This window comes from Ochotona curzoniae, unplaced genomic scaffold (assembly GCF_017591425.1).
Source record: "Ochotona curzoniae isolate NIBS_2020 unplaced genomic scaffold, NIBS_Ocur_1.0 contig_523, whole genome shotgun sequence".
NCBI lineage: Eukaryota > Metazoa > Chordata > Mammalia > Lagomorpha > Ochotonidae > Ochotona > Ochotona curzoniae.
Window position 1 is genome coordinate 10,087,126 of NW_024466459.1, and position 17,233 is coordinate 10,104,358.

The 17,233-nt window shown below is 67.2% G+C and overlaps 2 protein-coding genes across 2 annotated transcripts in view; both read left to right on the forward strand.

Annotated features, from left to right (window-relative positions):
• The window catches only part of CCDC57 (coiled-coil domain containing 57), a 53,340-nt gene extending 53,124 nt beyond the window's left edge, over positions 1-216 (forward strand). Inside the window, exon 20 of the mRNA XM_040989367.1 lies at positions 136-216. Coding sequence (XP_040845301.1) covers positions 136-216 — 81 coding nt within the window. The remainder of the gene's footprint in view (positions 1-135) is intronic.
• FASN (fatty acid synthase) lies at positions 66-13,329 on the forward strand. Its single transcript, XM_040989732.1, has 42 exons — positions 66-135; positions 747-880; positions 960-1,112; positions 1,540-1,713; positions 1,805-2,005; positions 2,087-2,209; positions 2,469-2,584; positions 2,659-2,793; positions 2,894-3,356; positions 3,442-3,629; positions 3,895-4,084; positions 4,429-4,523; positions 4,606-4,740; positions 4,829-5,032; positions 5,142-5,257; positions 5,334-5,506; positions 5,580-5,771; positions 5,851-5,931; positions 6,024-6,203; positions 6,283-6,459; positions 6,530-6,733; positions 6,907-7,217; positions 7,410-7,799; positions 7,872-8,036; positions 8,114-8,232; positions 8,307-8,461; positions 8,554-8,757; positions 8,835-8,985; positions 9,060-9,238; positions 9,313-9,432; positions 9,511-9,633; positions 9,723-9,946; positions 10,063-10,264; positions 10,348-10,499; positions 10,579-10,670; positions 10,742-10,893; positions 10,962-11,207; positions 11,290-11,478; positions 11,564-12,012; positions 12,093-12,191; positions 12,306-12,557; positions 12,655-13,329. The coding sequence occupies exons 2-42, from the start codon at positions 754-756 to the stop codon at positions 12,790-12,792; spliced, it is 7,539 nt and encodes a 2,512-aa protein (XP_040845666.1). The 5' UTR covers positions 66-135; positions 747-753; the 3' UTR covers positions 12,793-13,329.
• The last annotated feature ends 3,904 nt before the right edge of the window (positions 13,330-17,233 follow it).

Genomic DNA, 17,233 nt, shown 5'->3' on the forward strand with positions numbered 1-17,233 from the left:
TGGCGTGGCCGCCCGGGGATGGCCGCGGTTTAAATAGAGTCGGCGCCGGCCTAGAGGGAGCCAGAGAGACGCCGCGGCGCCCGCTCCGCTCCGCCCGCGCTGCTCCTCGCTCTCCGCCGCCCGCGCCCTCACCAGGTACGGGGCTTCGGCCGGGGCCCCGTGGGCGCCGCACCCCCGCAGGCGTTTGGGGAGCTCCCCACGGCGCGGGGGCCCTGAGGGGGGCGCGGGGCCCGGGGGGGGCGCGGAGGCCCGGGGGGCGCGGCGAGGGCGCGGGGCCTGCACCCCACTACTCGGCGGGCCTGGAAGTGGGGGAGCACGGCGCGGGGCCCTCTGGGGAGCCACGCCACAAGCGCCCATCCTTGGGGCTGCGCGCGGGGCCAGGGGCGAGCCGGGCCTCCGCGCGCACGAGGCCGGCCGGCGGAAGTCGCTGGAGCAGCCCGGGCCTCGCCCCTGCCCCCTCTGCCGCAGAGAGGCGCCCTCCCGCCCCGGCTCCGGCCCCGCCGCCGCAGGGGGACCCTCCGCAGCAGCCCGGGGCCCCTGCGAGGCGGGAGGACGGCCCAGCGCGGGCCACGAGGCCCTGCACAGGTGTGCCGAGCCGGCCGGCACCGTCCCGCAGCGCCTCTCCGGGCCGGCCCATTGTGGGGCGAGGGCCGCCTGCCCCCCGAGCCCTGTGGCTGCAGCGCGCGCCGAGTCCGGGGCCCGGGCCCGACGCCCCCGCCTCCATTGTCTCCCGGGCCGTCCCGCAGAGCAGCCATGGAGGAGGTGGTGATTGCCGGCCTGTCCGGGAGACTGCCCGAGTCGGACAACATGCAGGAGTTCTGGGCCAACCTGGTGGGCGGCGTGGACATGGTCACGGACGACGACCGCCGCTGGAAGGCGGGTGAGTGGGGGCCCGAGGTTGGAGCCACTCGCGGGCGGCCTGGTCCGTCCCCGTGGGCTGAGCGCGCTGCCACCCGCAGGGCTCTACGGCCTGCCCCGGCGCTCCGGCAAGCTGAAGGACTTGTCCAAGTTCGACGCCGCCTTCTTCGGCGTGCACCCGAAGCAGGCGCACACCATGGACCCCCAGCTTCGGCTGCTGCTGGAGGTCACCTACGAGGCCATCGTGGACGGAGGTGAGCGGCCACGCAGGGCCCTGGAGCGCTTTCACAACCGCCTGCCAGCTGCGTCCCTGGCGTGCCCCGGCGCCCCAGTTTCCTCACTGTCCCGTGTCTGCCTTGGTCTTGGGCAAGGGCGGGGGTGATGGCTGTAGAGGAGGACCGACCTGGCAGCTCGGCCTGTCACCACCCCGACCCCCGTGCCGGGTGCCACCTTGGGCCTCGCTCCCTTGGGGCTGCCCCGGGCCCCTCTCCTCCCTGCCTGGACACTCAGCCTTTGTCTGCTTATCTCAGCCGGGCCGCCCTTGGGGCCAGGCGCTGGGGCCAGCAGGCTCAGCTCAGACCCGTGACCCCAGGGACCCGGGGAGGCTGGGGGACAGTGCCTCACGCCCCACTTCCTGACCTGTTTCTCTGCCCTACCTGGGCCTGCCCCCTGACCCTGCAGGCCTCAATCCCGCCTCCCTCCGGGGCACACACACCGGCGTGTGGGTGGGCGCAAGCGGCTCGGAGGCCTCGGAGGCCCTGAGCCGAGACCCCGAGACCCTCCTGGGTTACAGCATGGTGGGCTGCCAGCGGGCCATGATGGCCAACCGGCTCTCGTTCTTCTTCGACTTCAAAGGTGGGTCGTGCCAGCCGCTCTGAGATGGGAGGTGGTTCTGCGGGGTGGGGTGGGGCTGCCCGAGGTGCCCACTCCTGCATCCCCCCACCAGGGCCCAGCGTCACCCTGGACTCGGCCTGCTCCTCCAGCCTGCTCGCCCTGCACAATGCCTACCAGGCCATCCGCAGCGGGGAGTGCCCGGCGGCTGTGGTGGGCGGCATCAACTTGCTGCTCAAACCCAACACGTCTGTGCAGTTCATGAAGTTGGGCATGCTGAGCCCCGAGGGCGCCTGCAAGTCCTTCGACGATGCAGGTGGGGGGCGCGGGGGCCAGGGGTGGGGGGGTGCTGGAACCAGGGCCTCTGGCCTCCACCGCTAAGGCCAGCTCTCTGCAGGGAACGGCTACTGCCGCTCCGAGGCCGTGGTGGCCGTCCTGCTGACCAGGAAGTCGCTGGCCCGTCGCGTGTATGCCACCATCCTCAACAGTGGCACGAATACCGACGGCAGCAAGGAGCAAGGTGTGGCGGAGGGGGGGGCCGAGTGGGGGGCAGGGTGGAGCTGGCTGGGGCACAGGACGGGTGGGGGGAAGGCTAGGGGGCACAGAGGTGGGGCCAAGTGTGGGGTCGGGGTTACAGAACACAGGGTGAGGGGAGGCACAGGACACGGGGAGCAGGGATATGGGATGGGGAGGAGAGGCCAGGGGACACAGAGGTGGGACCAAGCTGGGCACAGGACTCTGGGGGTGGGGGTCAGCCTGAGACACTGTCTCACCCCCAGGTGTGACATTCCCCTCCGGGGAGGCCCAAGAGCAGCTTATCCGCTCACTGTACGAACCAGCTGGCCTGGCCCCCGAGTCGCTGGAGTACATTGAGGCCCATGGCACGGGCACCAAGGTGAGCCTACCCCGCCCACGGCCCCCTGCACGGCAGCACAGCCGTGACCTCTGACCCTCCCGTGTCCCCCTAAGGTGGGTGACCCCCAGGAGCTGAATGGCATCGTACGAGCCCTGTGCGCTTCCCGCAAGGAGCCTTTGCTGATCGGCTCCACCAAGTCCAACATGGGGCACCCCGAGCCTGCCTCAGGACTCACGTCCCTAGCCAAGGTACAGGCCCCGGGGAGGGATGGCTCTCGGCATCCCATGGGCTGGCCCCACGGCGTGCCTGCAAAGAGCAGGCTCTGCAGACGGGGGCTTCTGCCTGCAGGTGCTGCTGTCCCTGGAGCACGGGGTCTGGGCCCCCAACCTGCACTTCCACAACCCCAACCCTGAGGTGCCGGCGCTGAGCGACGGCCGGCTGCAGGTGGTGGTCCAGCCGCTGCCCGTGCGTGGTGGCAACGTGGGCATCAACTCTTTTGGCTTCGGTGGCTCCAACGTGCACGTCATCCTGCAGCCCAACACCCGGGCCTCCGTGCCCCGTGGCCCGCACGCCGCGCTGCCCCGCTTGCTGCTCGCCAGTGGGCGCACCCCTGAGGCCGTCCAGAGCCTGCTTGAGCAGGGCCAGGGGCACAGCCAGGACCTGACCTTTGTGAGCATGCTCAACAACATCGCGCCCACCTCCCCTGCCGCCATGCCCTTCCGGGGCTACTCCGTGCTGGGCGGCGAGGGCAGCAGCCAGGATGTGCAGCAGGTGCCGGCTGGCAAGCGCCCACTCTGGTTCATCTGCTCTGGTGAGGCCCTGCCCCGCACGCGGCCCGCACCCCTGTGGGCAGTGGCCTGGGCAGCCGCCGGGCTCTAATACACTCTTCTGGGCAGGCATGGGCACGCAGTGGCATGGCATGGGGCGGAGCCTCATGCGCCTAGACCGCTTCCGGGCCTCCATCCTGCACTCAGACCAGACTCTGGCACCATTTGGGGTGAAGGTCTCAGACCTGCTGCTGAACCCCGAGGAGGGCGTGTTTGATGACATTGTGTACGCCTTCGTGAGCCTCACGGCCATCCAGGTGCGCAGCCCTGTGCCCACCCCGGGGCCCTGGGCAGAGGAGCTGGGGGATGCCCCCCCGCCCGCCCTGGGAGCCCCGGGAGCTGGGGGACACACACCCACCCCGGGAGCCCCAGGCGGAGGATCTGGGGGACACGCACCCCGGGAGCCCTGGGTAGAGGAGCTGGGGGACACGCATCCCAGGGCCCTGGGCAGAGGAGCTGGGGGACGTCCACCTGGGGGACACCCACCCTGGGCTGGCGTGACGCAGCCTCGGCTTCCCCCAGATCGCTCTCATCGATCTGCTGACCGCTGTGGGGCTGCAGCCAGACGGCATCATCGGGCACTCGCTGGGGGAGGTGGCCTGCGGCTACGCCGACGGCTGCCTGTCCCAGGAGGAGGCCGTGCTGGCCGCCTACTGGAGGGGCCAGTGCATCAAGGACGCCCACCTCCCATCGGGTGCCATGGCTGCCGTGGGTATGGCTCCCCTGCTGCGCCTGTGGTCTTGGGAAGGAGTGGGCCCCTCTGCCAGCAGGTGTGCTGTCCCATACACTGGCTACTGAGCCAAGCCCCCAGTGCCCACACACGCATCCATGTGGCGCATCCGTGTGGTGCCCTGGGCCTGGCTTCTGCTCTTTGAATCCCCAAGGGCTGCAGGGGCCCAGCAGGGGAAGGGTGGGCAGAGAGCAGGGTGAGGCCTTGCTTGGTCACTGCAGGGGCCTCCGTGCCCCACTGAGCCACCCCCAGATGACAGCAGCTGGCAACCTCACTGCCCCAAGGCAGGCAGGTCGGTGAGCCACACTTGGGCCCTCCCCTCATAGGCCTCTCCTGGGAGGAATGCAAGCAGCGCTGCCCGCCTGGCATCGTGCCCGCCTGCCACAATTCCGTGGACACAGTGACCATCTCGGGGCCTCAGGTGAGTCTTGCCCGTCTGTGTGAACCCAGGGCAGGGGGTGTGGGCATAGGCTGCAGCCCCTGACCTCTGCCGCTCGCCCCAGGCGCCCATGGCCGAGTTTGTGCAGCAGCTAAAGCAGGAGGGCGTATTTGCCAAGGAGGTGCGCACAGGTGGCCTGGCGTTCCACTCATACTTCATGGATGCCATCGCACCCACGCTGCTGGAGCAGCTTAAGAAGGTGGGTTCTGTGTGCCCGGGCAAGGGGTCCACTTGGCCGCGGGCAGGGGCCCACTCCCCCTGAGCCCGCTCTGCTCCATCCCCAACAGGTGATCCGCCAGCCGCGGCCGCGCTCTGCCCGCTGGCTCAGCACCTCCATCCCGGAGGCCGAGTGGCAGGGCAGCCTGGCCCGCACGTCCTCGGCTGAGTACAACGTCAACAACCTCGTGAGCCCCGTGCTCTTCCAGGAGGCACTGTGGCACGTCCCCGAGCAGGCTGTGGTGCTGGAAATCGCCCCTCATGCCTTGCTGCAGGTGCGCAAGGGGGCGTGCGGGGCAGGGGAGTGTGGTGGTTCTGGAGAGGGGCAAGGTTGCGCCTCCTCTCCCACCCCCAGCCCAGCTCAGCCCGGCCCTGTCGCCCCAGGCCGTCCTGAAGCGGGGCCTCAAGCCCAGCTGCACCATCCTGCCACTGATGAAGAAAGACCACAGGGACAACCTGGAGTTCCTGCTCACCAACCTGGGCAAGCTGCACCTCACCGGGTAGGCGTCCGGATGCCGTGCTGGGCGTGGGGGACCCCGGCGCCCTGGCACGTGCTCATGTCTCCGTCCCCGCCAGCACCGATGTGGACCCCGATGCACTGTTCCCACCCGTGGAGTTCCCGGCCCCACGGGGTACCCCGCTCATCTCGCCCTACATCAAGTGGGAACACAGCCAGAGCTGGGACGTGCCTGCCGCCGAGGACTTCCCCAATGGCTCCAGCTCCTCTTCTGCCACTGTCTACACCATCGGTGAGCTGGGTGCCCCTCCGCGTGGGGGGTGGGCCGGGCCCAGGGGCGCGCTGAGGCCTGTGCCCGCCCACAGACACCAGCCCCGAGTCCCCTGAGCACTACCTGGTGGACCACTGCATCGACGGCCGTGTCATCTTCCCTGCCACCGGCTATCTGTGCCTGGCCTGGCGGACGCTGGCCCGCCGCCTGGGCCTGGCCATGGAGCAGCTGCCCGTGGTGTTTGAGGATGTGACCCTGCACCAGGCCACCATCCTGCCCAAGTCCGGTGAGCCCTGGGCCTGGGGCTGCTCGGGACACCCCGGGGGTTCTGCTGCCTTCTGACTTTGACCCCCCACACACTGCAGGCACTGTCACCCTGGAGGTGCGGCTCCTGGAAGCCTCCCGTGCCTTCGAGGTGTCTGATAATGGCAACCTGATCGTGAGCGGTGAGCAGGGACAGGGTGCGGTGATGGCAGCCCCCGCCCCGGAAGCAGGGAATGGACCGCAGGATGGATCCTGAGCCCCTTGCCACCCCCAGGGAAGGTGTACCAGTGGGAGGATCCGAACCCCAAGCTCTTTGAGCTCCTGGAAGGCCAGAGTCCTGCAGACCCCATGGCTGCCTTCCGCCTGGCCCAGGCTGATGTGTACAAGGAATTGCGGCTGCGCGGCTATGACTACGGCCCCCATTTCCAGGGCGTCCTGGAGGCCAACCTCGAAGGTGGGCAGGGGTCTCTGCACCCTGGGCGGGGACAGGGGACTCTGGAGAGTCGGTATGAGGGCCGTCCCCTATGCCACAGGCAATTCCGGCCAGCTGCTGTGGAACGACAACTGGGTGACCTTCCTGGACGCCATGCTGCAGGTGTCCATCCTGGGCCACAGCCAGCGCAGCCTGCGCCTGCCCACCCGCATCACTGCCCTGCACATCGACCCTGCCACGCACCTGCGCAAGGTGCACTCGTGGGGTGAGGCCCAAGGTAAGCCTCCCGTGCCCACCGTGCCCCACTGAGCCCCACCCAGCCCACGCTCACCCGTCTTTCCCCGCAGCGGCCGACGCAGTGGTGGACAGCTGCCTGGGCACCCTGGTGAGCGGGGGGGCTCACTTGGCGGGCCTGCACACCTCCGCGGCCCCCCGGCGCCAGCAGGAGCAGCTGGCGCCCATCTTGGAGAAATTCTGCTTCGTGCCACACATGGAAGGCAGCTGCTTGGCTGAGAATGCTGCCCTGCAGGAGGAGCTGCAGCTGTGCAAGGGTGAGCCCCCAGACGGCACGGCTCCAGGAGCACCCTGCAGGGTGTGGTGGGGGCGGCCATGCGCAGCGAGTCAGTGCCTTGTGTGTGGGGTTGCTGCCTGCGCCAGAGGGCCGGGCCCCGAGCAGACTGGGCACGCCAGGGCCAGCAGGACTGTCTCTCTCTTTCCCCGCCAGGGCTGGCACAGGTGCTGCAGACCCGGGTGGCCCAGCAGGGACTGAAAATGGCTGTGCCTGGGCTGGACGGGGCCAGGGTACCAGTGCCCCAGGAGCCCCCACAGCAGGTTCTTCCTCGGCTGCTGGCGGCGGCCTGCCAGCTGCAGCTCAATGGGAACCTGCAGCAGGCTCTCACCCACGCTCTGGCCCAGGAGAGGTCCCTGCTGCCCGAAGACCCACTGCTCAGCGGCCTCCTCGCCTGCCCGGCCCTCAAGGTCTGTGTGGACATGGCCCTGGAGAACCTGGCGAGCCCCAGGATGAAGGTGGTAGAGGTACGTGCCAGGCCAATGGTCACACAGGGAGTGCCTGGGCTCGGGTTGCTCTGTGACTACTGTGGGGGACGATGACCCCACCCCACCCCGTGGCCCCCGGGAGGTGTGCAGGAGCCTCCGGCTGGCATGGTCCGCTGCAGTGGAGGCCTCTGCCTGGTGCACACCTGATTCGGGGGAACGCCTCCATGCCAGGTGCTGGCCGGCGAGGGTCACCTGTTCACCCGCATTCCGGACCTGCTCAACAGCCAGCCCTTGCTGCAGCTGGACTACACGGCCACTGACCGCCACAGCCAGGCCCTGGAGGCCGCCCAGGCCCAGCTGCAGCAGTGGGGCATCGGCCAGAGTCAGTGGGACCCCGAGGGCCCCGCCCCCAGCAGTCTGGGCGCAGCCGACCTGCTGGTGTGCAACTGCACATTGGCCAACCTCGGGGACCCGGCCTCTGCGCTGGGCAACATGGCAGCAGCCCTCAAGGAAGGTGGCTTTCTGCTGCTGCACGTTCTGCTCCGGGGACACACCCTCGGCGAGACCCTGGCCTTCCTCGCGGCCGCCGAGCCTCAACAGGGGCCAAGCCTGCTGACACAGGTGGGCAGTGGTCAGGCAGGGAGGGCTGGGGGGTGCCAGGACGCAGGACTCATACCCGCTTCCGCCCTGCAGGACGAGTGGGAGAAGCTGATGGCCAAGGCCACCCTGCAGCTTGTGGCCGTCAAGACCTCGTGCTACGGCTCCGCTCTCTTCCTGTGCCGCCGGCCAGCCCCACACCACAGCCCCATTTTCCTGCCGGTGGACGACGCCACCTTCCGCTGGGTGGACCCTCTGAAGGTCTGGACCTGGGGACGGGGCCCCACCCGACACGGCCCAGGTCCCACAGAGGCCAACCCCGCTGCTTTGTCCTGCAGGACATCCTGGCCGAGGACTCGCCCCGGCCCGTGTGGCTGACAGCCATGAGCTGCCCCACGTCGGGCGTTGTGGGCCTGGTGAACTGCCTCCGCAAAGAGCCCGGCGGGCACCGGATTCGGTAGGAGACACCTGCCGCGCCCTCCCAGCCCCCTCCCCTTCACCCCCCAGCCCCTCACGCTCTGCCGCCTGCAGGTGCATCCTGCTGTCCAGCCTCAGCAGTGAGTCTCGCGTCCCGGCCCTGGGCCCCGGGTCTCCGGAGCTGGAGGACGTGCTGCGGACGGACCTGGTGATAAACGTGTACCGCGACGGGGCCTGGGGCACCTTCCGCCACCTGCCGCTGGAGCAGGGTGAGTCGCCCCGCCGCCAGCTCCCGGCACAGCGAGGGCGGGCTGAGGAGGCGAGATGGGGCCCCGCAGCAGCCCACACCTGCCGCCCACAGACAAGCCCCTGGAGCCAACGGCGCACGCCTTCGTCAACGTGCTCACCCGTGGTGACCTCTCGTCCATCCGCTGGGTGTGCTCACCACTCCGGCACGCCCAGCCCGCCAGCCCCGGCACGCAGCTCTGCACCGTCTACTACGCCTCGCTCAACTTCCGCGACATCATGCTGGCCACTGGCAAGCTGTCAGCCGACGCCATCCCAGGTGTGCCGGGGTTCTGGGCCCTGGGAGGGCCGGGGGAGGAGGCGCTGCCAGCTCACTGCCCCCTGGCCCTGCCCCAGGCAAGTGGAGCACCAGGGATTGCATGCTGGGCATGGAGTTCTCTGGCCGGGACGCCTGTGGCCGCCGCGTGATGGGGCTGGTACCTGCGGAGGGCCTGGCCACCTCCGTCCTGCTCACGTCCGATTTCCTCTGGGATGTGCCCTCCGGCTGGTGAGTGGACCAGGGCCCCTCGGGGATGTGGGGCAGCTGGCAGCCAAGCCCCCTGACCCCTGGTGTGTCCCCAGGACCCTGGAGGAGGCAGCCTCGGTGCCGGTCGTGTACACCACTGCCTACTACTCACTGCTGGTCCGGGGGCGCATGAAGCGAGGGGACACGGTGCTCATCCACTCGGGCTCCGGCGGCGTGGGCCAGGCCGCCATCGCCATCGCGCTCAGCATGGGCTGCCGTGTCTTCACCACCGTGGGTAAGGTTGCGCCCTGTCCCCCTGCCCTGCCCAGTCTGCGGCGGCCCAGCTCACGGCCGTCCATCCCCTGCCAGGGTCGGCCGAGAAGCGGGCGTACCTCCAGGCCCGGTTCCCTCAGCTTGACGACACCAGCTTCGCCAACTCGCGCGACACGACCTTCGAGCAGCACGTGCTGCGGCACACGGCCGGCAAGGGTGAGCCGGGGCCCCCGCGGGGCTCCCTGCGGCCCAGGCGGAGGGCCGGGCCCTGACCCGACGCCCCTTCCCGCCCAGGTGTTGACCTCGTCCTCAACTCCTTGGCGGAGGAGAAGCTGCAGGCCAGCGTGCGCTGCCTGGCCCAGCACGGCCGCTTCCTGGAGATTGGCAAGTTTGACCTCTCCAACAACCACCCGCTGGGTGAGTGCCAGGGCCCGCCGGGCGGGGGTGGCCTGGAGTGCCCCTCCACTGGGCCCTGAGTGAGCCGCCCGCCTCTCCTCCGTGTCCAGGCATGGCCGTCTTCCTCAAGAACGTGACCTTCCACGGAGTCCTGCTGGACGCCCTCTTCCAAGACGCCAACGAGGACTGGCGGGAGGTGGCCGAGCTGCTGCGGGCAGGCATCCGTGATGGGGTGGTGCAACCCCTCAAACGCACTGTGTTCCCCAAGGACCAGGTGGAGGAGGCGTTCCGCTACATGGCCCAGGGGAAGCACATTGGCAAGGTCATCGTCCAGGTGAGGCTGAGTGGGCACCCCAGGCCGGGCGCCCCGGTGAGGCTGGGTGCACTAGGCGAGCTGGGCACGCTGGGCAAGCCGGGCAGCACCTGAGCCCTTGGGCTGCTCGGCCACAGGTGCGCGAGGAGGAACAGGAGGCAGGGCTGAAGGCAGTTACACCCACCCTGACCATGGCCGTCTCCAAGACCTTCTGCCCGCCACACAAGACGTACGTGCTGGTCGGCGGCCTGGGCGGCTTCGGCCTGGAGCTGGCTGGGTGGCTCGTGCTGCGCGGGGCTCAGCGACTGGTGCTCACGTCCCGCTCGGGGATCCGTACAGGTGAGTGGGTGGGGCCCCGGGTGGTCCCCCGCGGCGGCGGTGCCCCCTGCCCCTGCCGGCCCCCAGCGCCCCGTGTCTTGCAGGCTACCAGGCCAAGCAGGTCCGCGAGTGGCGGCGCCAGGGTGTGCAGGTGCTGGTGTCCACCCAGGATGCCAGCTCGCTTGATAGCGCGCGGGCCCTGGTGGCCGAGGCCGCGCAGCTGGGGCCTGTCGGAGGTATCTTCAACCTGGCCATGGTGAGGACAGACCCTGGGCAGGGTCCCCAGGGACAGCACCCCGAGGCCCGGCTGGGAGCTGAGGCTGCCTCCCCCGCAGGTCCTCAGGGACGGCATGTTGGAGAACCAGAGCCCCGCCCTGTTCCTCGATGTCAGCAAACCCAAGTACCACGGCACCATGAACCTGGACAGGTGGGCACGGGCTGCGGGCGCAGGGCGGCGGGGCTGGGAGCGGCCAGAAGGAGTGACACAGGTGCCCGCAGGGTGAGCCGCGAGGCATGCCCCGAGCTGGACTACTTCGTGGTCTTCTCCTCCGTGAGCTGCGGCCGTGGCAACTCGGGCCAGAGCAACTACGGCTTCGCCAACTCGTGCATGGAGCGCATCTGCGAGCAGCGCCGACAGGACGGCCTGCCAGGTGAGAGCCTGCCTGCCCACCGGGCCCCGCCCCGCCCGCCGGACCACTCACCGGCCCCTCCCCTGCAGGCCTGGCGGTGCAGTGGGGTGCTGTTGGCGACGTGGGCGTCATCCTGGAGACCATGGGCACCAATGACACGGTCATCGGGGGTACCCTGCCACAGCGCATCGCCTCCTGCCTGGAGGTGCTGGAGCTCTTCCTGCACCAGCCCCACACCGTGCTCAGCAGCTTCGTGCTGGCTGAGAAGAAGGCGGCAGCCCGCAGCGACGGCGACGGCCAGCAGGACCTGGTCAAGGCCGTGGCGCACATTCTGGGTGAGCTCCGCGCGCTCCCCCTGCACCCGAGCCCACAGCCGCAGCCCCGCCGGACGGCCAACCGAGCCCTCCTGCCCCGCAGGCATCCGTGACCTGGCCGGCATTAACATGGACAGCTCGCTGGCCGACCTGGGCCTGGACTCGCTGATGGGCGTGGAGGTGCGCCAGACCCTGGAGCGCCAGCACGACCTGGTGCTGTCGATGCGTGAGGTGCGGCAGCTGACGCTGCGGCGGCTGCAGGAGCTCTCCTCGACGGCCAGCGCCGACACAGGTGTGTGGTGCCCGCAGGCCCGCCCTTGGCGCCGGAGCCGCAGTCCGCGTGTGCGGCCAGGCCTGACGCCTCCCTGTCTCCACAGAGCTGTCGTCGGCCACATCCAAGGAGGGCAGCCCGGCCCGAGAGCAGCAGCTGAACTGGAGCACCCTGCTCGTGAACCCCGAGGGCCCCACCCTAACGAGGCTCAATTCTGTGCAGAGCTCAGAGCGGCCCTTGTTCCTGGTGCATCCCATCGAGGGCTCCACCACCGTGTTCCACAGCCTGGCCACCCGGCTCAGCGTGCCCACCTACGGCCTGCAGTGCACCCGGGCCGCCCCGCTGGACAGCATCCAGAGCCTGGCTGCCTATTACATTGACTGCATCCGGCAGGTGCAGCCCGAGGGCCCCTACCGCGTGGCCGGTTACTCCTACGGGGCCTGCGTGGCCTTCGAGATGTGCTCACAGCTGCAGGCCCAGCAGGGCGCGGCCCCTGCCCACAACAGCCTCTTCCTGTTTGACGGCTCCCACTCGTACGTGCTGGCTTACACCCAGGTAAGACCTGAGTCCGGGGCCCCTGGCTACGGGTGCCGGCCCCCGGGCTAGCGCCCCGCTGCAACCGTCCCTCCCCACAGAGCTATCGCGCCAAGATGACCCCAGGCTCCGAGGCCGAGGCTGAGGCCGAGGCCATCTGCTTCTTCGTACAGCAGTTCACAGACGCGGAGCATGGCAGGGTAGGCCGGGGCGCCCTGGGCAGGTGGCGGCCGGGGGCGCCCTGGGCAGGTGGCGGCTGGGGGCGCCCTGGGTGGGGGGGGACCGGGGCACACACTCACACCCCCATCGCACAGTTGCTGAAGTCGCTGCTGCAGCTCAGCAACCTGGAGGAGCGCGTGGCAGCCGCCGTGGACCTGGTCACCAAGAGCCACCAGGGCCTGGACCGCCAGGAGCTGAGCTTCGCAGCCCACTCCTTCTACCACAAGCTGCGGGCGGTCGAGCAGTACACCCCCAAGGTCAAATACCATGGCAACGTGACACTGCTGCGTGCCAAGACGGGCAGCGCCTACGGCCAGGACCTGGGTGCCGACTACAACCTCTCACAGGTGTGGGGTGCCGGGCTGGCGGGCGGGCACAGAGGAAGGGGCACGATGGCTCAGGGCGCCGGGGGAGGGTGGCTCACTGACCCGAGGTTCCCCGCAGGTGTGCGACGGCAAGGTGTCGGTGCATGTGATCGAGGGCGACCACCGCACGCTGCTGGAGGGCAGTGGCCTCGAGTCCATCATCGGCATCATCCACAGCTCCCTGGCCGAGCCGCGAGTGAGCGTGCGGGAGGGCTAGGCCCGCAGCGGGACTGCTCTGGCCGCAGTGCCACGGGAGGGTCCTGCAGGTGGGGCCCGCTCGCGGCCGGCAGCAGGACAGTCGCCAAGGCCCACACGGACGTGGGAGCCCGGAGCCCCCGGCTCGGAGACCGCCTGCCCGGTCTGTGAAGAGCCAGGCCTGCCGGGGTCAAGCGGGCCCCCACCAGCCGCCTTGCGTGCACCCTTGTATTTATTGCATCGCTGGGCAAACGCCCGCCCCGGGTACACCCCCTCTGTGAAGTGCTGCCCAGCCCAGCCTCTGCCATCATGGGGCAGTGGGGGCTGGGGGCCCCCTGGCCTCGCCCCCAGTGTCCGGCTGCACCCATGATGTGGGGTCGTCCCGACCCTGCGGACAGCACCGGGCCCGCCTGTGTGTGTCTGCTCGTTGCTGCCGGCATCTCGCGGTTGTGGCCCGCCAGAGTGAAGAGCCACATGCGGCGTGTCTCGTTTGGACCCCAAGGCGTACGATGCTGCTCGGCACCCTCCCCCGGCCCCTGAATAAACCGCACAGGAGCTCTGTCTGCTTCTCCCTCCTTCACAGCTCCCCGGGAGGCCTGGGGTCACCCACAGGCAGAGCTCGGCCCATGGGCAGGGAGCTCCCCGAGGCTGAGGCGGGAGGCAGCAAGGAGAAAGGTTTTCTTGGACATTCTATAGCAGGCCGGCCCCTGCCATGCCAGGAGGCATTGTCCCAAGGGGCCAGCTGGGGCACCTCACACAGCCCCAGGCAGTCAGTGGCCTGCTTCCCTAGGGCCCCCCCCCCCGGGCAGCACACGCCCAATTCCTGGGACAGTGAACAGGAGAGGTGCTCCGGGCCAAGGGGCCACCCAGGCAGGGCCCACCCTCACATAACGGACTAAGACAGCCAGTAGGACAGGAAGGGGTTCAGTCGGCCGCCCCTGGGCAGCCAGCTCACTGACACCAGCTCCACGCAGGCATTGTAGGAAGCTTATCAATGTCCAGCAGGCCGTGTAAGACAAAAGAATCAAAAAAACGCTGAAGCCAGATGGGGTCATTTCTGGCAGGGCGTGCTGCAGGCCCCAGTGCACTGGAGCTGCACTGCCACACAGACGTGAACCCCAAGGTTCCCACACCTGCAGGAAGCCGGGACAGGCTGAGGGCCCTGACCGCAACCCAGTGTTTGTACCCAGAGCGTGTGCAGAGCTGGCAACAACCTCCGTGCCAGTCTTCGCTCTGCTGCTGCCTGCCGCTGCGCAGAGAGGCACCGCTGGCAGCCGCCCCACAGGGCCAGCCTGGACTCAGCCTGCCAGCCCCCGACAGGGCTGCCCACACCCTAAGTAGCATCTTTTTAAGACATTTCTAAAGAAACCTAAAAGCACATATTTTTAGAGTGACTTTATTTGAAAGGCTGAATAACAGAGAAGAGCCTATCTGGAACCAGGCTTTCCCTCCCTGTCCCCAGGCGGGTGCAGGGTCCCGAGGCCTTGGGCCGTCCTCCACTGCTTTCCTGGCCATACCAGCTGGGATACCAGCACTACAGGTGGGCATAGCAATGCCACGGCAGCGGCCCCAGGTACCAGTCTAGACCTCCGAGCAGGCAAGAGCCTGGACACGTCACGGTTACTTCAAGAGCAGAGCCAAGTGCACCAGCACGCACAAGGGGTGCAGGCGATGTGTCCACACCAGGACAGACATCCGCATGGGGGAGGAGTGTCCACACTGTGGCCCCGGGAGCAGCTGCAGAGCTGGCTGGGCATCTCCAGGGCGGGTTAGGGCTGCAGTCTCCCAGCCCCCAAGGGAAAGGCTGGCCCTGGGCAGAGCAAGGCAGGTGCTGCCTGTGATGCTGGCCTCCTGCAGGGAGCAGGTTCCAGTCTTTACCGCTCCACTTCCCATCCAGCTCCCTGCCTGTGGCCTGGGAAAGCAGTGAGGATGGCCCAGTCTTGGGACCCTGCACCCGCGTGGGAGACCTGGAAGAGGCTCCTGGCTTTGGATCGGCTCAGCTCCAGCCATTGCGGCCACTTGGGGAGTGAACCATCGGGCAGCAGATATTTCTGCCTCTCGTCCTCTGTGTATCCGCCTTTCCAATAAAAATAAATACATCTTTGAAAAAAAAAAAGAGCCTGCAAGAGACACAGGGGACCATCCGCCCTTAGCTGGGCAGTCATGGGGACCCCACCCTCAGCAGGGGGAGACGCGGGACCCCGCCATGAGGAGGGGCCCATGCAGAAGGCAGGCGTGCCACACAAGTCCCCTGCTGCCAGCTCTGAAGCCCCCAGGAGTGACACCAGGAAGCGCCTGGCACTGTCCCACAGTGCAGAGGGTCTGTAGCAGCAAGGCCTGGCACGTAGTCGCCGGCACACTCTGTTCTGCCCTGAGCTGCCCTGGCCTGTCCGCCTGACCCTGCTTAGATTCACGTGCTTTTTATTTGAAACGGTCTCAGTGAGTGAGGTCATCTGCTAGGCTGGGCCGGGGCCAGCAGCCACTTCCAGGTCGCCCACGCAGGTGCCACAGCCCTGGGCTGTCCACTGCTTGCCCAGGCACGGAAGTGGGGAGCTGGACAGGAAGTGGAGCAGCTTGGACTTGAACCAGGGGTCACCTGGATGCTGGCACAACAGTTAGAGGTTTAGCTTGCTATACTACAACATCAGCCCCTATTTTATTTCATTATTAAAAGATCTATTGTTTCTCTTGGAAAGGCAGATATACAGAGAGGAAGAGAGACAAAAAGACCTTCCGTCCACTGATTTCACTCCCCAAGTGACCAAAACAGCCAGAGCTGAGCCAATCCAAAGCCAGGAGCTTCTTCCAGGTCTCCCACGCGGGTGCAGGGTCCCAAGGCTCTGGGCTCTCCTTGACTGCTTTCCCAGGCCACAGGAAGGGAGCTGGATGGGAAGTGGAGCGGTCAAGACATGGTACCAATACGGGAGCCAGGCACGTGCATGGTGAGGATTTCGCCACTAGGCTATCATGCCAGGCTCTCCTATTTAATTTTTATTTCATACCCTCTTTGGGTGGAAACAGTGTGTTTTAGATCAAGAGATCTTCCCCAAGGTGCCTGTTTCCTTAAACCTTAGCGACACACACATCTATGGGGCCGGCTGTGCAGTGCAGGCTGAGGGCGGCAAGATCGGACAGCCGTGTCAGCTGGGACCCCGCACACCAGGTCGGGGTGCGTGGGATCAAGCCTGGCTCCAGCTCCGATGCTGTGTCCCGCACGCACACAGGGAGCTCCAGCTGCGGGCTGACCCGCCCACAGGTCCTGAGCTGCCACCCAGCTCCCTCCCTCTCTGGCTCTCAAGGAAACATTAAACAAGAACAATTTTTTAAAAACCTCAGGTGTATGGACCCGGTGGCTAAAGTCCTCGCCTTGAATGCGCCAGGATCCCATATGGGCGCCAGTTCTAATCCTGGTAGCTCCACTTCCCATCCAGCTCCCTGCTTGTGGCCTAGGAAAACAGTGGAGGACAGCCCAGAGCCTTGGACCCTGCACCCATGTGGGAGACCCGGAGGAAGTTCCTGGCTCCTGGCTTTGGATCGGCATAGCATCGGCCGTTGCGGACACTTGGGGAGTGAATCACGGGATGGAAGATCTTTCTCACTGTCTCTCCTGTGTATCTGACTTTCCAATAAAAATAAATAAATCTTAAAAACAAAAACAAAAAACCTCAGGTGTGGCAGTTCAGCTGGTAGCTCTCCTACCTTTCAGCACCAAGACCCTGAGGACCCCAGGGACCCCAGCCCATGTCCTAGTTCTGGCTTTGAATTGGCTCAGCTCTGGCCATTGCAGGTTCCTGGGAAGTGACCAAGTGGACAAAACATTTTTCTGTCTCCTCTGTAAATCTGCCTTTTCAATACAAATAAAATTTAAACACATGGGCCCAGTGCCTAGCGGCTAAAGTCCTTGCCTTGAACGTGCCGGGATCCCATATGGACATCGGTTCCAATCCCAACGGCCCCACTTCCCATCCAGCTCCCTGCTTGTGGCCTGGGAAAGCAGTCGAGGATGGCCCAAGGCTTTGGGACCCTGCACTCGCGTGGGAGACCTGGAAGGAAGCTCCTGGCTCCTGGCTTCGGATTGGCGCAGCACCAGCTGTTGCTGTCATTTGGGAAGTGAACCATCGGATGGAAGATATTTCTGTCTCTGCTCCTCTCTGTATTTCTGACTTTGCAATAAAAATAAATCCTTACAAAATTTTTAAACACCCTCCCCCTCAGGGAGAGGGGCTGAGCAGCTGCTTGGGCAGTGGCAGCCGGTGGGCGGGGGTCCAGCAGAACCCCCGACAGCAGGGAGGGAAACCCAGAAGGCTGGAGCTGGCTCTCTGCGCCACATGGCCAGAGCTGCCTCGGCTCAGGCCTGAACCTCGGGTCCTCGGCACATGGGCCGTCCCTGCCCTCCCAGGGGTGCAGCCTTGCCTGCGGTGCCCTCCTACCTGTGCCCGGGGTGCCGGACCCCCGCCGGCTGG

Coding starts and splice junctions, on each gene's coding strand:
- FASN (XM_040989732.1), top strand. CDS start 754: ATGGAGGAGGTGGTGATTGCCGGCCTGTCCGGGAGACTGCCCGAGTCG. Junction 2,210..2,468: donor CGACGGCAGCAAGGAGCAAG/GTGTGGCGGAGG, acceptor TCTCACCCCCAG/GTGTGACATTCCCCTCCGGG. Junction 8,233..8,306: donor CCCGGCGGGCACCGGATTCG/GTAGGAGACACC, acceptor TGCCGCCTGCAG/GTGCATCCTGCTGTCCAGCC.